This window comes from Plectropomus leopardus, chromosome 9 (genome assembly GCF_026936395.1).
Source record: "Plectropomus leopardus strain MGB_pleo_1.0 chromosome 9, ASM2693639v1, whole genome shotgun sequence".
In the NCBI taxonomy this organism is placed as follows: Eukaryota; Metazoa; Chordata; class Actinopteri; order Perciformes; family Serranidae; genus Plectropomus; species Plectropomus leopardus.
The window spans coordinates 20,521,426-20,543,051 of NC_142184.1; the positions used below are offsets into that span (position 1 = coordinate 20,521,426).

A 21,626-nucleotide genomic window follows, 5' to 3' on the forward strand; every position below is an offset into this window, starting at 1 on the left:
ACCAAAATCTAATCAGTTCACTCTTGAGCTGACTCGAACATTTGTGCCATGGTTTTTACAAGCAAAAAAATCCCTCAAGGTTTTTTTTTCCAAGATATTGCGTTCACAAGAATGAGAAAGCAGGGTCATAGGGACCTTGACCTATGACTAACACAATCTAATCAGATCATCCTTGAGTCCAAGTGAGTGTTTGTGTCAAATTTAAAGAAATTCCCTTGAGGCGTTCTTGAGAAATCACGCTCACATGGCTGCCTCAGCTATTGCTGGCATGGAGACATTAAATCAATGAAAGGGTACAAAGGGTGAAAACATTTGTTATACAGGAAAGAAACAACAAATGGAGACATGAAATAGAAAATAAAATAAATGGAGATAAAAAATATATAACGAAAATCTTTCCCCTCTCTGACTCACTTCTCTCTGAGCTTGTGTAGTTCCTTTCTCAGGTCTTCATCCTCCAGCTCACTCTCATCATCATCATCACTGCTGCCCAGAGGTGAGTGGCTGTGCCCATGACCTCGAGGCAAGTGAGCCATTGCTGGGGTCCTCTTACTGTCATCTTTCTCTCCCTCCTTTGCTCGAGATTTCCTCCTGTCCCTCTCTAAATCAGGAGACACTGGGGAGCTGTCAGTCTGCCTGTCCTCTTTCTTCGTCTCAGCCTGGGTTACAGAGAAGCGTCCCACTTTCCTGTGAGTGCCACCATGGCTGGATGGCGCAGCCTTCGGAGGAGAGGGCTGGGGCACTGGAGTCACCTGATGGCAGAGGATTTAGGAATCATTTCCTGCCTGTTTGCTGCTTGTGCTTCATTGTAGTGCTAGACTGCAGTAAAGGTTCAGGTTAAAGCTACAGTAGGTAACCTAATAATTCACAAGACTGAAAATCTGTGAAAAAATCCTCTTCGTGCTCCAACCAGCATTTGCAAGAATCCACACAAATGAACAAAACACTAAACCTAAGCAGGAACAGTATCCGACATAATGTCAATCACTGCTTGGGCAAGCTGCAATGCCAAATCAGAGATCGTTGATAAACCGATACAGCCTACTTTAGACTCATCTCCTGTATCTGTGTCACGTGGGTTTTGCTACTGCCCCGCCCATTTAGGAGACTATCAACATTCCCGAGTCCATTCATTCCTATGGGAAAAGTGAACAAGAGTACAGATTATTTTTTTCCCCTCAGTCCCATTGTCACTGAAGTAAATATTGGATCGATTTGTCACAAGCCCCCGTCCTAATTAACTTTGTTTGAGATGTGTCTCTGTTTTTGTGACAAACCCATGTGAGATCTGGCAACAACTGACATTGGTTGATATCATAAATTAAGCCAGCAGATAACAATGAGCAGCAAAATGAAGAACAAACATTACATTTGTTCTGTACTTTATAGTGTTGTATTGTTTTGAATCATATTTCATCCACATTAAGGTTACTACACTTCAAAATGAGGTTTGGATATGCGGGGGAGAGACAACCATGGCCACTTAGGAGACCGGAAATGATTACCATGTCGTCTCACTGGCGCAGCTTGTAATGAGGCATCTTCAGTCATAAAGAATCTTTGGCCCAACTCTCCCACACGTTCTCACTCAGTCAAGCTGAATATCTTCAGTGTGCTGAATATCTTTTGAATTCTTTCGGGTCCCATGGCACCCGCCACCTCGGAAAAAAGTCTTGCTTAGTCTTACTTTTGTTTTATCTCGGGCTCGCTTTTAATATTTTTTCTTGCCTTTCATCTTCTGTTTACTTGTCTTCGCTGTGTATGCTGCTGTTTTTATCAGATACCAGTGATTAGGCTTTTTCAAGAACATTATATGACGTTTTTATGTTATGTGTTGGTATTGTGTTTTTTGATACTCTTTTATGCTCATTTGTGCTAAGGAAATTCCCCTTGGGGGAATAAAGGTTTCATTCATTCCCATATTCATTATTTGGTGGCGCAGCTAGTGCACAGACAGTGATTGACAGCTGTGTTACAGACTCCTCGGCTCTGACTGGTTGCTTTGCTCAGGCGCCATGGATCCTTGTAAATGCCATTAGGAGCACTAGGAGGGGCCACAGAAACCTGATTTTCCAGATTACCTGTCTTGTGCGTCTGGCAGGATACAATGACAGTTTAAGCATGACAAAAAGTTAATTTTATAAAAGTTACCCACTGTAGCTTTGATAAATGGCATAGATAAAACCAATACTATTGATCCTACCTGAAATCGTCCTTTGCGTAAATGAGGTGGATTTAGAGGTGGCGCCTCCTTCTCCTCTCTAATTGCCTGACTGCTGGAACGTCCCTCTGATAAAGAGATAGGGATGAAAAACAAAAAGGGGAGACAAGGAGACAGGAACACAGAGACACGGGTATAAAGAGCACATGAATGACAAGGCAGACATACACAAAAGCAACACACACAAAAATGTACATGACAGAGACATACAGATGCGCACGGATAGACATGGGACACAAACACACAAAGACGCAGTGTTAAAAATCACCCATCAAAGTCACACATCATCTGCTTTGTGACTTGCATGACTTGCATGCAGGTCCATGAAATGTGTAAACAAAAGTTACGTTCTGTGTCTTCATTTACAAACTATAAGCAACAAACTGAAGTATAAATTGAAGTTTATGTGGATGTAAAAAAAAACCTCATGCTTTGGAGAAATGTGTAATGGGCGTGTGGGAAGGGGTGGTAAATGTTTCATTGAAAAAAATTATAGTAAGTCATTAAATAAAAAACAAACATATTGTGACAGTTGAATGTTTACAACAGTGTACCCCCACCCACCCACACATCCACTCTCTCATTCTCACTGACTCACCATATTCCCACTCATATACCAGACAACAAAGCCCAACATCACATTTCAGATCTGCGCTCAGATCCACAGTGATGTTGTTCAGTGTGTTTGATATTTGGGATTACTACATTAGCAAAGTGTGTACATGGATAATCACTGCATAATTTAAGACCAACATGTAAATATGCAGCCTGATATACAGTCGGTGTTACTTACAGATAATGATCCATTATTAGTCACTCGTGTAGAACATAACATACGTGCTCATGCAGGTGCACTTACAGCAAAGGATCTAAGCTACTGCTACACACATTAGACATATATAAACACAAACACATGCAAGATGGCTGAAATACGTTAACAGCGTGATATATCTTAGCCGTATGTAAAGCCTACTAATATATAACAGAACCTAAGAGTAAGCCCTGTGCAAAATATGTACTACGCTTTCATCCTAATCTAAATATTTCATACAGATAATGCAAATGAAAAAGCAATCTTCATAGATGCATCTACCACAACTACAGTGAAAAGCAGAGCGTCATGGAGCAATGCTGTACTGAAGGAGCTGATAGAGAAAGCGCACACATTCTAAACTGATTACATGACAATAGCTTAGCAACTTAGCATCTATCTTATCTGTTATGATGTGAGTTGCATGGTGCTGTCTACACTGAGCCAGCAGGTGGAGGTGAGATGGACTGCTGCTGGCTGTGCTTGCGGACAAAAAGGATGGGGTGTCATATGAAGGGATATGTCCCGGGCACAGGCACAGCTGGGCTTTACTGCACTGGGATGGGCATCAGCTTTCTGATGCCAACCTCTTCACTACAATGTGTCTTCCACCCTCCTCTACTCTCCTCTGTTCTCGCCCCAAGGTGAGTAACCCATGCAAAAGGAAAGATTGCCAAGAAAATTAAATTAAGTTAAAATAAATTCAGAAAACAAGCAAACAAAACAATAATGTATGCAGTGATGTCAACACTAACATTACATGGAGACTATAGTCACATTACAATATGCAAAAACAGGATTATTTAACTGTAAACATTAACATCCTTAAACATTAACAGTTATTAATTCCTGATGGTTAAGAAAGTTATTTACTATGTTAAAACTAGTACTAGATATTAGATTTGAGTCCATGCCCCAACATCCCATTCTCTCTCTCTCGCGCTCTCTCTCTCGCTCGCTCCCTAAGAGGACGCTACCTTGCTGGACTCTGGGCTTCTTGAACAAGCTGGCGGAGTGGCGCAGTTTGCACGCCCAGTTTTTGAATTTGCGAGTCCAGGATTTCTTGCTAACAGGATTTCTGATACTAGGACATGTCAGGTTTAGGCCAAAATATCCACCTCCTGCATTGTGCTTCTGCTGTCCGTGCCGGAGGGGGATCGGGTGCTGATTGGGAGGCCACGACGCATCTCCAGTGGTACTGGTGTCAGAGTGTGGGGGTACAGCCTAGAACAGTTGAGACGTTTAAAACGGAGATACACTCAAACGTTTAGACATGATAAATATCACACACAGATTTGCACAGAAATACACTGAAATATAAAAAGTAAAATAATGTAAATCCAGTCCAGTGAATGACAAAAATGATGGATAATTTTCTTAAAATCTAATCCTTGGCTTTCACTCACAAGAATGGTTGGTTCTCCTGGTACAGGTGGACGCTGAGGCCAAGCAGATTCATCCTGGTTAGGAGGCAGGAGGGAGGTGGGCGGGGTGGACGAGGCAGAGGTGGAAGGGAGAGATGGACCAGGCTGTTGCTCCACTGGGCCAATCTCTGCGAAGCTGGGCACTTCTGAGGAAGCTTTCTCCACTCTGCCGTCCCTCTCTGGGTCAGGGGAGGTAGAGGAGGAACGTGAGGTGGTGGAAGAGGTAGAGGAGGATGAGGAGTGAGGGGAAGTATCTGAGGAGGAGGCAGGGGGGAGGAAAGATGTGTGGTGCAACTGCGGCTCAGATGATTCGTCTCCTCCTGCTGATGTGGAGGCAGCAGATGTGGGGCCAGAGGCAGCTCCCCCGGTGGGTGCTGCTCCACTGCTGTACTCCTGATATAACAAGTTCCTCAGCTTTTCATCCAGAGTCTTTATGCGGTTATCCACAAATTCAATTTTGGGGGGGCCTTCGCTGTCTGACTCGGCCACAGAGGAAGGCTGAGCAGGGGATGGTGTCATAGTGAGGGAGAGAGCGGGTACAGGGGCTTCAGCGCTGCCAAGATGGAGAGGCGGCAGGGAGGAGTCAGAGGAAGGGTGAAAAGGGGTTGAGTAGCTGCATGTGTCTTCTGTGAAACTTGTCTCTCCTGTGGACACCTCTGACTCTGACATCTGCAAAGAGGACTGCTTCTGCAACGGAAACTGTTTTTGGGGTGTGTCCATAACCTTAACCACATCTTGTTGCTGCTCGGTGTGTTGCAGCTGTTGCTGTGACTGTACATGTTGTGCTAGCTCAGCAGGGATTTGGGCTTGTTGTGGAATCTGCTGTTGCAGTACAGGGCTGATATTTAGTTGTGCCTGTTGCTGAAGAAATTGTTGACTGATTGAGAGCGGCAGCATTTGGCTTTGATCTGTCTTTAAACCCGCAGCACCCATAAACAGCTGCTGTTGCTGTAGCTGCACCATTTGCTGTTGCTGTAAGTGCATTGTCTGTTGTAGGTTTAACTGCTGCTGCTGATCAATGATGGCCTGCTGTTGAGGCACTTCAGCAGTCTGGGGTGCCATAACTTGTTGCGGTAACTGCTGTAACTGAGACTGCTGCAGCAGTTGTGGGGTATACTGTGGTGTTTGCTGTTGAAGAAGGGGTTGTTGGGTCTGCTGCAGGGGTATTGGTGGCAGAAACTGCTGCAAAGGCACAGATTGTTGTAACAACTCTGTATGACCCGGCCGAGGCAACACCTGCACCTCAGTCAGCTGTTGTTGAAGTGGTATTTGTTGCTGCATTAGTTGGTGATGTTGGAGCTGCTGGAGAGACTGTTGCAGTGCTCGTTCCTGCTGCAGCTGAATTTGTTCGTGGTACACTTGATGTTGCGATTGTTGTTGCTGTGTCGTCGTCTGCTGCATCTGTTGTTCAAGCTGCATTGCCTGCAGCTGCTGTTGAACTACTGGTACCTGCTGCTGTAATGTAGGCTGTAGCTGTTGCTGTGGTAGTTGTGGTTTTTGCACGGCTGGCATGGCCACCTGAGCGAGTGTCTGCTGCTGCTTCATGCCAAGTTGGCTTACAGCAGAGGAGGTCACTGCAGCAGCAGGAGGAGGGGAATGAAAAGAGGTTGAAGACTGGTCCCCTGTCGCCACACATGACCTTGGAGCAGTCACTGTATCCCCTATACTTTGACCAACAGTGGAGCAACCACTGCTTCCAGGAGAAGTGAGGACATCAGGGAGAATGGTGATGTGTGTGGGAGACACAACAGTGGGAGCAGTGGACAAGCTGGGAATGTTAGCAGCTGCAGGTATTGCTATGGATGAGGGAACACTGGGAATTTGGTCAGCAGAAACTGAGGTGGGGACTTGCAATTCAAGACCACCTGAAGCAGTGACGGGGACAGAGGCCTCAAGAGTGGATGCTGGTGCAGAGATGCTTTCAGAGGCAGTAGTGTGGGGAGTGGGGGCAGTGGTGGCTGAGGGGGTAATGGTTGTTGAGGGGGCAATGGAGGCAGGGGCTGAAACAGTGGAGACTGGAGGGGAGGTAGCAGAAAGGGGGGGACAGGGGGGAGAGGCCATTCCAGCCAAGGACTCCAGACTCTGGGATCCTTCACTTTCTACAGCCGCAGAGAGGAACACATGGTTAGTTTCTGTTATGCTGCCAGGTCAGTCATGTTAATAAGCCACAGTAATAAAATTGACCTTGGTAGAGCTCACCTCTCTCTGTTTTAGGAGACTGAGGTATCCTCATCTCTGCAATGGGCGGTGGCGTGCCTGCACCTTGGTTGGATAAAGAGTCTCTATGGCGGATGGTCTGGTTTATAAAGAAGCGCCAACGTCCAACTGGGGAGGAATGGGGCACCGAGTCCACTGAAAATGACAAAAAAATTTAAACACCACTCATATAGAGTAATAGAAGCAGGGATACTGAACTTGCTTTGTTTAGGGGCCATTTTTGCAAAATGACAAGAGACCAGGGGCCAGTCAGAGCAGCCCCAGACATGTTTGAAGGATTTTAGTACATTTCTAGTATTTAAGGGCATTGCTAGGATTTTAGGATGCTTCTAGAAATTAGCTCAACATTTTTTTCTCTCCTCAGGATGGACTGTCTGCCACCCCTAACAATCTCAATCCACCAACGTCTAGCCGGACCAATCAGGTCAGCCACTTTGCAGCTGAAAACGTTGGCAGCCAATCAGAGGCCGTGTTATAGTGGCTGACCAAGCATGTAGGCCACTGTTTTCAAAGGCTCCCACAGCAATGAGTGCTAACTTTAGCATTAGCAGAGTAAACAGCAATAAGTGAAGTCAATTCAGTAATAGAGTCGATAACAACAGTTAAACAAGTAGAGTCAAGTCAATTTTATTCATAAAGCCCATTATCAGAAATCAGAATTTACCTCAGAGGGCTTTACAGCATACAACATCCCTCTTTCCTTCGACCCTCACATCAGCTAAGAAAAAACTGCCCTCAAAAAAACCTATAACGGGGGGCGGGGGCAGGCGGGATAGAGACCTCAGGAAAAACGACTGAGGAGGGATCCCTCTTCCAGGATAGACAAGAGGATGCACTCAAAATTTCTTGTAAGGAGAGATTCTTTCGCTGTTTTTCCGACTGGATTTGGCAAAAGCTTGATTTACCAACTGGCTCTGTTGGTGACGAAGAAGATGATTCCCTGTACAAATACAATGTTTATTGTTGTTTCACCACTGATTGCTCTAATGGAGAAGCAGATACGAGCGGCTGCAAAGCTGGGGATCACAGCCATGCGGATCACAATGCTTCGGACAGACAACAAGGACGCTGCCAGCTGGGATTCAGCAGTCCAGAGGTAGCTTGCTGCTGAATGAGAAATCGTGAGGTAACATTATACTGGTAATGCCAGTCTATCGCAAAAACCTCATGGAGATCTTTGTGAACAAGCTACACGACACATAAAAATGGTAAATATACATAAATTGTATTTATTAGACAATTTCTGTCTAACTAACAACACATTTGTGTAGTGGAGGAAAAGATGCTAGTGCTAATGTCAGGATTGGCTGAAGCACTCTGTCTGTTAAAGCGAGTAACTCCCGCCCGCTGACATTGTTTGGGGCTGCAGCGAGTCCAGACACACAGGGAGAGAAACAGAATGTTGAGCTCACATGATCAGGATAGTCTCACCAGGCTAGGATTTTAGGACATTTCTAGGATTTTAGCATGTTTCTCGAATTTAAGGACATTTTGTGGATTTTAGTTTTTTCTAGGATTTTAGGACATTAGGGGCTTAGCTAGGACTTCTGTTAGGGGGTGCAGTGGATTCTCCACTGGAACTTTTTTGATTAACAAGCTCTATTATGATGCTGTTTATGCACTCTGGCAGCTTATGTATACTAAAAGTAAAAAAAAAATCCCAGTGTTAATCACATTATTTTATTGTCTAATAGAAAAGGGTGGCGGGCCAGATTTGGCTGTAAATTGAGTATCACTTTAATGGGCATACATTGATTCTCTAGAGCCACATTTTTGACTAGGAAACAATATGTCCATGACTTACTTGTAGAACTAGTGGGAGTGCTCACATGCAACTGGTCAGTTGATCCAGTCTAGTGAAGAAACAAAGGTTCAGATACATCATTAATCAATCAATAAAAGAACAGTGAGAAAAAGAGAGAAGGTGATAGGTGGAGATCAACATACCTGTGAATGTGTTTGAAGTAATTCATGAGCTTTTTTAACAATGGCTCTAAGCTCCTCAACAAATTTGTCTTTCTCTACATCAAGGACAAAATCCTCTTCCACCTGCAAACAAAATGCAATCAGACAGCATGTATTAAGATTTAAACTGATTACCTTTTACAAGCATGCAGACTATGGTAATACATGGGCATTCTACCATGTAATCTGCTATGTCCTCTGGTGCATCCCCTTCAATGTCAAATTTAAATGTCACCATCTTGTTGGTATGAGTTTCCAACTGGCACTCCACCATGTTGTCCCCGCTGCCTGACACCTAGGAAGGACAAGACAAATTAAAATTATATAACTGTCCTTTTCAAAATCTGTGGTACACATCAATTTAGCAAAACGGGGGGGGGGGGTTTGTTGCCATTTTTTTCACCTGGAGCATGCTCAGCTGAAACTGATGTGAAACTTTCTCAGGCCTCTGACAGGAAGCTCTTCTTTGAGCCTTTAATTTCTCTAACTTTCCATTGGCCAAGAGCTGAAGAGCTTCTTCTCCATTTGCTGGAACAGATCTGTGGATGATAAGATAGTAGGATTGTTACATATCATGATTTAAATGACAGGTTCCAGGGCGAGACACTGACTACATGCTGTAACTGCATTGTCCGCAAGTGTCTCAAAATGTGTATTTGTGATACATATATGTATTAACAACATACTGTAGATTTGAGTATTTTTAACACAAAACTTTAATCTAAATGCATTACACAGACATACAGGTACTGTATATTGGAAAAGACTGTTGATCACTATGTGGTGGTCGATATGGACTAGCAGCGGGTCTCATGCATAACCACATGTACAAACAGATTCCTTTTTATTTGGCACGAACAAGTGCAAGACAATTTCACCAATTTTCTCTTTGATATAAACAAAATTCTTCAGTGTTCCAGACTTGCCATACAAGTTATGTACAGTTACAGGTCTGCTTTTCTCCACAGGGCGAAAAAAAACAAAATTGTCCCAGTATTATAATATTTAACTCTGAATAAATTTAGAGACATTAACTGAAAAAAAAAACAACATACACATATCTTATTTTATTTTTTTTTTAGATTTTACAATACAGCAACCAACTTTTAACTCTATTTCTTCCACAGTGTGGTGTTTTTTCTGATAACATATCATTGACAGCTGTACTATTAACATGTTGTAATTGTATTGGGTCATCTTAAACAAGCATTTCTGGTTGCCATTTCTATACTCTACATGCTGGCTCTAAATCTATCGATTACTGTTTATTTAAATAAAGTCTGGTGGGATTGGCAATAAGGATTTCAGGGTTCTTCTCAGTCAAAAAATGATCTTAGTCTACAAAAAAAGGTATAGATTTGTAGGGAATCTTTCCATAATGCTAACTTAGAATAAAAATCTGAGCCTGTCAGTGGCAAATACAAGCACTTTTAGTGGACGTAAACTGACGGTGCATAATTGCCCCAAGTGTTAACATTGCAGCTTGTTCCGTCGCTGTTGGCTGCAGCCCTCTCACTTACTGATACTGAACCACTTTCAGAAATTGTTGTCCCATTAGTCACTTAGACTAAAAACATCACCCTTTTTTCCTGCTTGCCTTGTTAAGCTACTTTCAATTTAAGGTGTTCATAATCTCTCAGCTTCAGTACTAATATAGTTTTTGTCATGAAGGGTGGACATACCGAATGATTGGACATGCAACAAGCTAACATCAGACAGTAATGACATCAGACATACCCTGACGAAGAATGACGTTCTGTACTTGACAGGTATGGACCATCCTGTAGAGTTACATGAATACAGACACACGGGAGTATGCAGGTACACAGAAAAATAACACAAAACATTAGTAGATGCAATTAAAGCTATAATGTAAAAAAGGATAATACATTTGATAACAAATGCACTGCTCTATGAGTAAACTCATGTTTTGAGATTTAACACTTGTTAGTTTGAATCAAAAAGGCAAAGTCATGGCACCAAAATTAGTCAGCAGTACTCTCAATCATTCTGCCAGTATGTCAGCAAATGAAAATTATTTCTTAATTAATACAGCAAACATTCATTCTTCCTGTACCTGAGCAATGCCCAGCAGGGAAAGGTCACAGTCTTGCAGCGAGGCTTGGGGCAGGTTGGGGGGATTAGAGTCAAGCGACTGTAGAATAGTGACAGGCGGAGGGGAGGTGGGTATAAAGTCGGCCTGCCCTGGTAAGGTTACTTGGGCCGCTGGCGGAGATGTAGGCAGCTCTGTCACAGGAGCAGCAGCAGCAGGATGGTGGGATGGTAGGAATGGGAGAGATGGTAGTGATGTTGGGGGATGTGAGGTGTGTGAGGGGCTGAGGGGCATTTGTTGAGCAGGAAAGACAGCTTGGGGTAGAACAGGTTGTTCAGCGATAGGTGTCTCAGTGTGTGTCTGAGTGTGAGAATGAGCCTGTGGCTGAACGTGTGTCTGCGTCTGGGAGTGAGTTTGGGCCTGAATGTTGGTTTGTGTGTGTGTGTGAGCTGGCAGCATTGACTTAGCTTGGTGCTGAGGAGACGAAGGGGCACCTGCCATTAAATGACTATAGAGGGGCAAGGTCCTGTTCTGGGACTGAGGCTCTGTAACATTACTGGGGCCTATCTGTGCAGGAGGATGTGTCACCAGATGTGAAGCTGGTGAACACTGTGAGGGCAGCTGACTCTCGTCAAGGGGTATCACAGCCTGTTTAATAGGAAGTGGTTGCTGGATGGGAGTTGGGATGGGCTGTGCCAGTAACTGGGTCTGTGAAGGAGGCGGAGCTAGTGGTTGCTGCACTTGAGAAAGCTTCTGTAGTTGTTGCTGGTATTGCGCTGTAGACTGAGGCATAGGAGGCTGGGAGATCTGCTGAATGACAGAAGGGTCTGCAGTGCCTCCAAGGGCCTGCTGCTGAGCCTGAACAACTGGCTGTAGTGTTGTTTGGCCTGGAACATAGGCCTGTCCAGCCTGCTGAACAGGATGAGGTGTGGCAACAAAGTTTGCAGGGTCAACTACAGAAGTGAGACTATCTGTTGTAGTTCCAACGCTTCCAGCTGAGCCGGGAGACCGAATCATCTGCTGATATTGCAGCACTGGCTCCTGTTGCTGCTGCTGTTGTGTAATATGAGTTATATCCTGTTGTACAGATGGCATGGCTTGGTGCGCAGGCTGAGGGACATACTGAGGGGCCAAAAGGCCAGTTTGAGCATGCATCTGGCTAGGTGGCTGGCCTTGAGTTTGCTGCTGGAGCTGGGGTTGCATGAGCCCTGGCATTTGGGCATTTTTCTGAACAAGAGCCTCATGTTGGATCTGAGCGGGAATAGATGTAATTGCACCTGGAGGCTGGACAGTAGCTTGGCTTTGTTGGCCCATCATCTGAATGTCCACAGCTGGGCCCTGACCATGTGGTGGCTGAGACTGACTAACTGTCAGGTGCAGAGGCTGAGTCTGGATTAATGGCTGAGCAGCTGCCTGAGTCTGTGCGAGAGTGGCAGGTCCTGGGTAATTCTGGGTCTGTAAAGGAATTTGCTGGGTCTGGATGATGTGGGTCTGTCCCTGGATCACTGCAGCAGGAGGAGTTACTTGGGCCTCAATCATAGTCTGGGTGGCTTGGACTGTGGACTGGGGTATAAACTGGACTGGGACCTGGTTCTGGGGATGAGTCCCGCTATGTCCTGGCTGGGTGAGGACTTGAGCTGGAACCACAGCGGGTGCCTGGACTGGGATGTGGGTAGTTTGAATGGCCATGGGGACCTGGGCCTGTGAGGCAATTTGAGTTTGGTGATGGATCACGTCTGTGCCGACTGGAGCTCCCACAGCAACATGAGGTTCCATTACAGAGGTGTGATGCTGCGGCTGGTCAACAAATGCTTGCTGCTGCTGGATCAATGCTGCTGGCTGCTGTTGATCTATGACTTGCTGCTGTGTGAGAGTGGAATGAGGTGTAAACTGAGTGGCATTTAGTTGCGGGATACACGCTTGCTGTATGTCAGCTGGTTGCTGCTGAATCTGCTGCTCACTATTACTTGGTGGAATAGAGGAAATCTCTTGCTTCTCAGTTTGCTGAAGTTGAATAATGGCTGCTTGTTGCTGCTGCTCTTGAATCTGTTGCTTTATCAGAGCCTGCTGCTGCAGTCTCTCTGCTTGTTGTTGTTGTAAAAGGACTTGTTGCTGACGCTGTTGCTCCAGCTGTTGTTGCAGCAGAGCTTGCTGCTGCTGCTCTAGCTGCTGTTTGAGTTGCACTTGTTGCTGCTCATGTTGCTGTTGCTGTAGCTGAGCTTTCTGTTGTAGCTGTTGCTGTTGTAGAAGAGCCTGCTGTTGCAGATGCTGTTGTATGAGTGCTTGTTGCTGCTGTTGTTCAATTTGTCGGAGAAAAGCTTGCTGCTGCAATTGTTCCTGTTGCTGTTGGGGCTGCTGCTGCTGCAATATAATTTGTTGCTGCTGTTGTCCACTTTGCTGTTGCTTCTCTAGTTCTGTTTGGTTTCCAGTTTGGTGTCCGATTTGTTGATACAGCTGACCCGGCTGCTGTTGCTGTAAAGGAGGCTGCTCTACCTGATGTTGTAAAAGTGCCTGTTGTGGTTGCTGCTGTTGTACAAGACCTGGCTGTTGCTGCTCTTGTTGCTGTTGAATAAGTGCTTGCTGCTGCTGTTGATCCAACATTTGCTTGTGTATAAGTGCTTGCTGCTGCTCCAGTTGATGTTGTTGTAGCTGGGCCTGTTGTTGCTGAAACAATGCTTGTTGTTGCTGCTGATCAAGCTGTTGCTGGACATACGTCTGATGTTGCTCAAGCAGTAAAGCTTGTTGCTGTTGTAACAGAGTTTGCTGAAGCTGTTGTTGCAGTTGTGGTTGTATCAAGGTCTGTTCACGAGGATCCCCTGTTGGTTGCTGTTTGTAGGTCTGAGGCTGCTCCCCTAGCTGTGGTACTGACATAGCTCGCTGCTCCATACCTGGTTGTGTAGGTAACACTTGCTGCTGAGGAGTTGTGTGGACAGGTGGAACAGGCTGCTGTACGTAGATTTGCTGCGGAGGCTCATGTTGATGTTTCTGGACAGCTATAGCTGAAAGGCTCTGTGTCTGATGTTCCGTTGGTGGCTGAGTGGCACTAACTTGTTGTTGTTCGAGCAGAGCGGCCTGGGCCTCCATTTGCTGTTGCGGCTGCTGCTGGAGGGTGGAGGTCTGGGGATCCATCCCAATCTGTTGTTGTTGGACAATAGTCTGCAGAGGGATCACGACAGGCTGTGTTTGCTGGGGTGCTGCCTGGGGAATTATGTCAGTGAGCTGCATGGGAGTGGCAGGGGGCTGGGTCTGCTGAGAGAGGGGCACAATGGTCCCCCCTGGTCCAGCAGGATCACTGACTGACATGGATGTAGTGAGAACATTAATGGGTGCTTGTGGGGAAACAGGGGGTATGTATGACTGTGAGGGGGCCAGTGACCCGTGGGGAGTGGCAGTTTGAAATGCATCTGATGGGAATGTTTGTGACTGCTCAGTGATAATGACAGAATAATGATTGGTGTTGAAAGAGGAGGGAAAAGAAAGTGGCAGAAAAAATAGGTAAGAATAAGCTTTGGCAAGGAGCATCAGTTATCAACACAATTAAGTTTTCACAGCAGGTTTCCCAAAGTGTTTTATAGCAGAGGTGAGTTGCTTCACCTGAGAGGGTTCATTTGCAAAAACAGATATCTCTATTTTATTTGTTTTACTAAATAAAGTTTTTTGGTCCAACCTATCAATCAAATTGGTGGTTGGATATTTTTGAGTAGAGATCTCATTTTCTTTTTTTAGTTTCATAATTTTTTTCATTTCGTTTTTTTTTTCATTGTGCGAGGGAATATAAACCAAATTGGTAATGGTCTATTCATTTAGGAATGACTTTTATCTGTTTTTGTAAATTAATTCTTGCACTTTAATTAACTCTAAGAAAACATTAACCCTCAGGTAAAAAGAGCTGAGATTCTACATTACATAGTAAACTTAATGAAAGAGGCTATTAGACTGTAATATTTTACCACCTCTGCTAACTGATCTCCTGGGGGAAACCGAACAGTATACAGTCAGATTAGGCTTGGGGGTATCTACAGTATTTTATGCTTCCTGCCTGACATTTTACTGCGGTGCACATTATTTGACAGTACTTGTGTAAAAACAAACAATCAAACAAAAAAAATGTAAAAGCTGAGATTTTGAAGTCATAGTAGTATGTATGTAATTGTCTAGCATAAAATTCTGTGTTTCTAATATGCAATTCGCCTACTTGGACTCGCTGAGTATAAATAGTTACAGTTTGAGAGAGACAGTAATTAAACACAAATCACATAGGTGTAAGGCTATCAAAAACCAGCATACATTGAAGAAAAAAAACATGGGGGAAAGGCAATGAGCAACTTGGTAAGAAACATTCCACAAAGTTTAAGAAATGGGTAATTAAAAAAATTACATATATATATTTGTACTAGATAACTAGATTAGATTTAATTAACATTATTAAATGCTTAAAATTATTTTACACCATTCTTGTAATTGCTAGGCACCCTTGTCCGGTTGTTTTCCGGGTACTTTTTTATTTTATTTTAATTTCCGTTTTTTTCAGGTTTGTTTGTTTGATTACTAATTTTCAAGTAATTCTTTTTGGTACTTTTTACTAATATCTTGCTAATTTAATGTCTTCTTAAGTTGGTCATTGGCTTCTTCTCATGTTTTTTAAAGAAATCAAGCCATTTTGCCCAGGTTTCAAAGGGCTGAAGAAGTTAGTGTGCAGGTGTTACTTTTTTGTTCAATATAAATTATGGCCCACAGAATAATAAACAGACACGAAACAAGCACCTTTCTTGCTAGAAGACTGGATGACACCTGTTGCTGCACCGCATACAAACACATCAGTAAGATGAATACGGATGATGTGTTAAATAACATCATGCAACTATTAGGCTGCTGTTGTAGTAAGAATAAGTCATCTCAAGATAAAGTTGTATGTGGCTATACTTGCAAACATGGGGCAGAGGCATTTTGCTTTTTTCACTTCTCCTGTAACATTATCCCCACCCCAAGTTACCATCTTTCTCAGCTCAGCTGCCTGTTCCACCAGCAGAGACTGACCTCTGGTGGCACGATATAGCATCTCAGAATCAGTTTAAGAGAAAAAGGAGCATCTGTATTTTTGATGGTATTGAAAATCATACCTTCTGGATACTACCATATTACCTTGATACCGCCCAAGCCTAAATCAGATAGTCAATCTCAAATGATTATGAGGATGATTTGAAGTTGGGTAAATAGTTATTTGAGGGAAAAGAACCCAAAATATGATAGAGTAGTGGAACCATAGCTTTGTTGCCGCGGTGTATATATGGGTTTCATTTAAATACTAATTAGTATTGTCACCATTTTCACCTGAAAGTATTGTTGAGGGACACTTGGTGATACCTGTGGAACCATGGTACTGGGCTGGAGAAATGTCTGACCAACAGGTCCGCCTCCACTTTGGCCCACGGACATGCTGGACATACTGACACTCTGACCGATAGGCACATTTGGAACACTTCCACTCTCACCAATGGGGAGCATTTGATGATGAGCCAATGCCACAGTGCTCTGTAGTGCAAGAAAATAGTTAATGAACAATGTCAGTATCAACATAGTGAATCCAAACGATGATTAAATAATCAGGTCGGTGAGGAAAACTGCATAAAGACGTACAGATGCTATAGGGGGAAGAGCAGTCTGCGAGTGAGAGTATGATTCCCCTGGCTGAGAGTACACCTGGCTCTGTCCACTTGCATAAGATTCACAGCTGGCAGACCCAATGCTCTCTCCTGAGCAAAAGACAGATTTAAAAGAAGAACAAAGAATGGAAAAGAAATTAACTCATAGCGAACCTCTTATAATAAACTACAGTTAAACATGTATATCATCAAAGTGCATACACTACCTGGCAGACTAAGGGTTGTCCCACTGAAAATATGTTGCTGCCTGACATGCTGGTCCACTTCAGGCAGCTCCTCAGACTCCTGCACTCCTCCTGCTCCACCTGCTCCTCCTCCAGTCTGTCCAGCTGCCCCTGGTCCCAGTGAGGATGTGCAGGACGGATGAGAAAAAGTATAGGAGGTGAGAGTGGAGTCTCTTCTTTCTTCGAAGCCCTGCTGCTGCTGGAGGAGCTGCTGCTGTCGCCGCTCCCGTGACTTTTTGATAAGATTTACTCTGTCCCGGATGGATTTCCCTACCACCTTGGCATCACTCTCATGGAAGAATCCTGATTTCACCTGAGAGAGAGAGAGAGAGAGAGAGAGAGAGAGAGAGAGAGGGAGAGAGGGAGAGAGAGAGAGAGAGATTAATGACTGGAGGTAAACTGAGGGAATCTAGGTCAGAAGGAGGTACCTTGGAATAGCTGATAAAAGCTGATGGATTCCCCTCTTCAAACTTTGAAGCATCAAAGCCTTTTTTCCAGTTCACCCTGTCCCACACTTAGACCTCTGCGTGAACTCTATTTCTACTATTCTGTCATGAATTGTTCCTGTGTCTCACCATCTCTAGAGCCACTTCCTCAGCACTATCATTCTCCAGGTCATAGCTGAACTCGATGGCCTCATTGTCTTTGTGCTTCCCCTTTAGCTTCTTGGGCTCTTCAACCCAAATCCGAAGAGCCAGACAGTCCTGGGTGCCTGTGTCCTCCTCTGCCAGCTCCACGCGGACCCCTGTGTCCTCCCCAAAGAATGCGTGGTTCAGGAGGTCTCGGATGGAGAGTCTGTCAATGGAGAGGCAGCAAAAAGAAAAATGGAAGGTGAAACAGGTACCAGCATGTTTTATGATCCTGATCAGGAATTCTGCTGGAGACAGTGCAGTGTGTCATCTTATGAAACGTACCTCTGGCTCTTGTTCTGGCGAATGCAGCCTTCAATGATCTCTTTGATTTCTGGGTCATTTACTTTATCAAAGCTTGCTGGCTTTATACCCTGCAAAAGTGGAAATGGGAAATTCATTAATAGGAACTGACACGATTATACAAACTGCTAAAGGCATTAGGTTTGCACATCATCACCACAAATGTGCTGAGTTTGTTTGAGAGTAATGCCGTCAAAGAGACTCACACTTGTGACTTTGCGATAAATCTGAGCAGCATTTTGGCACTCAGAGTAGGGGTATTCCGAAGTGGCCATCTCCAGCATGCACATCCCAAAGGCATAGACATCCACAGACTCATCATAGTGCTCCTCATACATCTCTGGAGCCATGAACTCCGGAGTTCCTGTTCAGACCAAATGGTGGTTCACAGTCAATTACAAGCAGAATGGCTACAAATGATTTCCCTGCTATCACAGTTCACAATCCATATTTACTGTAACTTAACAATGTCCACAGAGCACTAATGCCCAGATGTCAACAGAAGATTGGAAACTTTAGCCCCTTTTTAACACTTGAAACCTGGATCAAGATCCCTTTTCTTGTGCTGCATTCAGATGCCTTTCACAAGTATTTGAACAGCCATAAAAAGCCTTTAAAGCCTAACAGGGGGGAAAAAGGCAATGAGCAATTTAGTAAGCAATGTTCCTTAAATTGCAAGAAATTAATAGATTTACAAAATTATTTTCAAAAGCTAAGGGAAAAAATGTAATTCTATATTTCTATTTATCATAATTGTGAATTTAAAATTATTTTGTTTTTGTATTTATTTATGTCTTCATTTATTTATCTGTGTATTTATTTATTAGAATTTACAGGTGATTGTCTTGTACTTTTTACTAATTTCTTGCTTATTTTTGCATTGCTCAATGCCTTCTTCCCATGTTTTCAAAAATATTAAGCCAATTTGCCGAGGTTTCAAGGGGTTAAACAGAGATCCTGCTATATTGCCATGAAGAAGATTCACCATTATGCTGGCTTTGCTTTTTTACACTGAAACAAATAACACGGGCAAAATGTTGCCCCGGCGTGTGACTTTAGATATCAAAGAGGCACGACATTACACGCAACACTGCTCTGTTGCTATACAGGGTTCCCACACATTTTCACCAATTAATTTTTTAAACTTTCCCTGAATTTTTGAAAATATGTATCCCATTTCCATGACTTTATTTATTTATTTTTAAGATTATTTTCATGGGCTTTTTGAGCCTTTATTAAAAGGACAGATAGAGTGTGAAAAGGGGCAAGAGAGGAGATGACATGCAGCAAAGGGCCTTGACTTTATTTTAGTAGTTTAATAGGTGGGCCTATATAGCAACCAACAAGCACAATGAAGAGTCTCTTACTCCAATGTGCTATGCCCAAAGATAGGAATTGTAACAAAAATGTAGCATGGAATATGGCATGAAGTGTCCACAAATACAGAAGCCACAAAGAGAAATCATTATCAGATCTGGCTATGACAGGCGGGAAATATGTGCTAACGCTGGTGCTCTGTTGAGCGGCCTTTTGGTCGTCTTGATGCTTTTTCCCTTTAGCTGGCTGACCAGATTCACTTCCTCCATGTTGCCAACATCTAATGTTTAGTGCAGGTTGCATAAAAGGCGTTTCTGATAACAATCTTCCTGGCATTGCTCTTTCTTCCTGAGTTTAACTTTATTGAACTAAATGGTACTCACAGTGCATTGCTCAAACTGGCTCACAGAGCCAACTTCTCATCAGTGGTCTATGTTTACATTAAGTGCGGCCCACATAAATTTTAAAGTGAATCTGTCAATACTGATCTATACCTATGAGCAGCTGATGCCCTCTGTAAAAAAACTGAACAGTGCTGAATGCAGAGGAAGGTATATTTAAAGGCCCTGACTCAGTTTGCTGATGTAGCATCTATATGCCGGGCACTGTTCTCGGAAGTGATTGGTCTAATTATGTAACCTACCTATGACACTCTTGGCGAAGGAGGTTCGCATTAGAGTCGCCAGTCCAAGGTCACCTATCTTGACCGAGCCAGTGGGACCTGTTATGAAGATGTTGTCACACTTGAGGTCACGGTGGACTATTGGAGGAGTCCTGGTGTGAAGGAAGTGAAGACCCTTCAGGATCTGCCGACACCAGCTCCTCAGGACCTTGGGTTTCATCACCTTAAAGCGCTTCAGGTAACTGTGCAGAAATAAACCAAGTAAGATTTAGTAGTTAGATGCAAAAATACTGCGATGAGCCATTGTTAGACAGCTACATGATCATGAGCGACAAAACAATATTGTAAATACCCTTGAAATTTAATGCATCATGACAATGGGACATGCAACTACACCTAAATCGTTGTGAATGTTATATTATGCATAATTTATTAGGATTGATTAGATTAATTTTCTTCCCCATAAAGTGAATCTGTCTTTTGCTGTTATCATAATCTCTTTTTTTTTCAAGGCTGGTTCTTTGTATTATGTACAACGTAACTTGCAAAAGCTTTGAGCTTTATTGTGTTTTGTAATTTTCTGGAAGAAGGTTAAGCAACACTGCTAAATATTTACTTAACTATTTAGCAATGTGTATGTATTTGCTAACTAAAAGGCATGCTTACAGCTATGTACAGTGTAACTATTTGCAGTTTGGAGCTGCTTGTCGGTGACATTTACATTGACAGGTGCCGTGACAAGACACGAAAGTTTAGAAAGGCTACAGTGGAATTAAGGATTTTATGTCAATCTGAGACTATAGCTAAAAGATCAGATAAACAACAAAACTAATTGACACAGTAGTAATGAACTGTCATTGAATAAGGAATAATAGATGTAAGGAGGTTTTGCTAACGTTTTGAGTGTTCCTGAAGTCATGAGTTCAGTGACCAGAACAATGCACTTCTTGCCGCGGAGCGCGGACTCCCAGGAATCGTAGAAGCGGACGATGTTGGGATGTTGGAGCCCTTTCAGCATCTCTGCCTCCTCCTTGAAGCGTTGCTGCTCCGCCTTGGTCAGCTTGCGATCCTGAATTGAGAGGTACACACTAAGTTATAAGGCATGGATGTGAACATTTGCTTCCCCAGAGCTTTACAGAGAAGGTTCCATATACACTGGCTGTTCAATAACTACAAATACCGCTCCATTAATTTCCAAAAGCCGTACAAGAACGCAGCCACGTAATTCTGTCCAGATCCCCAAAATATCATAAGGCTACCACACATTTTAAACCCATGGCTGTGCACTAACACCCGCTGCCACTAGATGGTGCTAGCAGTACAGCATTGCACCGGTGCTGAGACAACACCCAAGCCTTGCCTTTATAAAACACATTTCTACTGCATCTGCCACACATCCCCAGTATGGCGGCCAGAAATCCAATTCACAGGCACGGGCAGCATCCCACAGGAACAGACACAGCCATTAAACCCTGGTGCATAGGTTATTTATAAGATCTAGGATTCATGCATGCTAAACAGTGAAGGTGTTCTCTTCTGCAGTATAAGAAAGAATGCATTTTTTATATGATGCTTTGTATTACTTGTGCATTTTAATCTCTTCTTCTGTTTTGTTAATCCCTAGCTGCTATCATAAACAACATTTGCTGTATTCAGACAAAAAATACACATATCTTTCAATTCAAATTATAATATCTAGTTGACAAAAAAATGCATTTATGAATATGCAAGTGAAGTGATGGTGATACAGTACTGAAGAAACAAACACAATTCTCACATTCAAAGCATTTCACAATGGAGGAAATCCTGACTGGCCCTGCTAGGTCAGTGTGTATTTTTAGACTTGTTACAAGCAACGGTTGTTGTTGTTGCTATTCCCATATGTACAAATAACAAAGCATTTCAGGTCTTTGGTCTTTTGACCTTTGTTGACTTTGTGACCTGCTGTGAGAGCTGTGTGAGGGTTTTTTTTCTATGGTACTGAAAAGTTTGATGTGAAAACACACTTAAAGAGCTTACTGCAGTATGTTTGCATTTGACAACAGGCCACCTTTAACAATTTATGTAAAAACAAAATATAAAAAAAGACAGGAAGAAAAACAGTCTGTCTGACTCAATATCTGCGAGGGAGTCGTGTCACAGACAGACCTAACTATAAATAGAAGTCATAATAACAC

General features: G+C 43.3%; 1 protein-coding gene across 9 annotated transcripts in view; it reads right to left on the reverse strand.

Annotated features, from left to right (window-relative positions):
- wnk3 (WNK lysine deficient protein kinase 3) overlaps positions 1 to 21,626 on the reverse strand; it is a 51,113-nt gene that overhangs the window by 5,271 nt on the left and 24,216 nt on the right. The window contains exons 3-21 of one of the 9 annotated variants that reach the window (XM_088082187.1): positions 20,346 to 20,518; positions 19,471 to 19,691; positions 17,717 to 17,874; positions 17,493 to 17,581; positions 17,154 to 17,373; positions 16,561 to 16,891; positions 16,329 to 16,444; positions 16,056 to 16,223; positions 10,716 to 14,114; positions 10,376 to 10,419; positions 9,042 to 9,177; positions 8,817 to 8,933; positions 8,621 to 8,722; positions 8,478 to 8,526; positions 6,656 to 6,808; positions 4,439 to 6,555; positions 4,010 to 4,256; positions 2,204 to 2,289; positions 415 to 752 (exon numbers count right to left, since the gene is read on the reverse strand). In XM_088082187.1, the coding sequence (XP_087938313.1) occupies positions 415 to 752; positions 2,204 to 2,289; positions 4,010 to 4,256; positions 4,439 to 6,555; positions 6,656 to 6,808; positions 8,478 to 8,526; positions 8,621 to 8,722; positions 8,817 to 8,933; positions 9,042 to 9,177; positions 10,376 to 10,419; positions 10,716 to 14,114; positions 16,056 to 16,223; positions 16,329 to 16,444; positions 16,561 to 16,891; positions 17,154 to 17,373; positions 17,493 to 17,581; positions 17,717 to 17,874; positions 19,471 to 19,691; positions 20,346 to 20,518 (8,264 nt within the window). The other 8 variants (XM_088082191.1, XM_088082188.1, XM_088082186.1 and 5 more) reach the window with 8 other exon arrangements.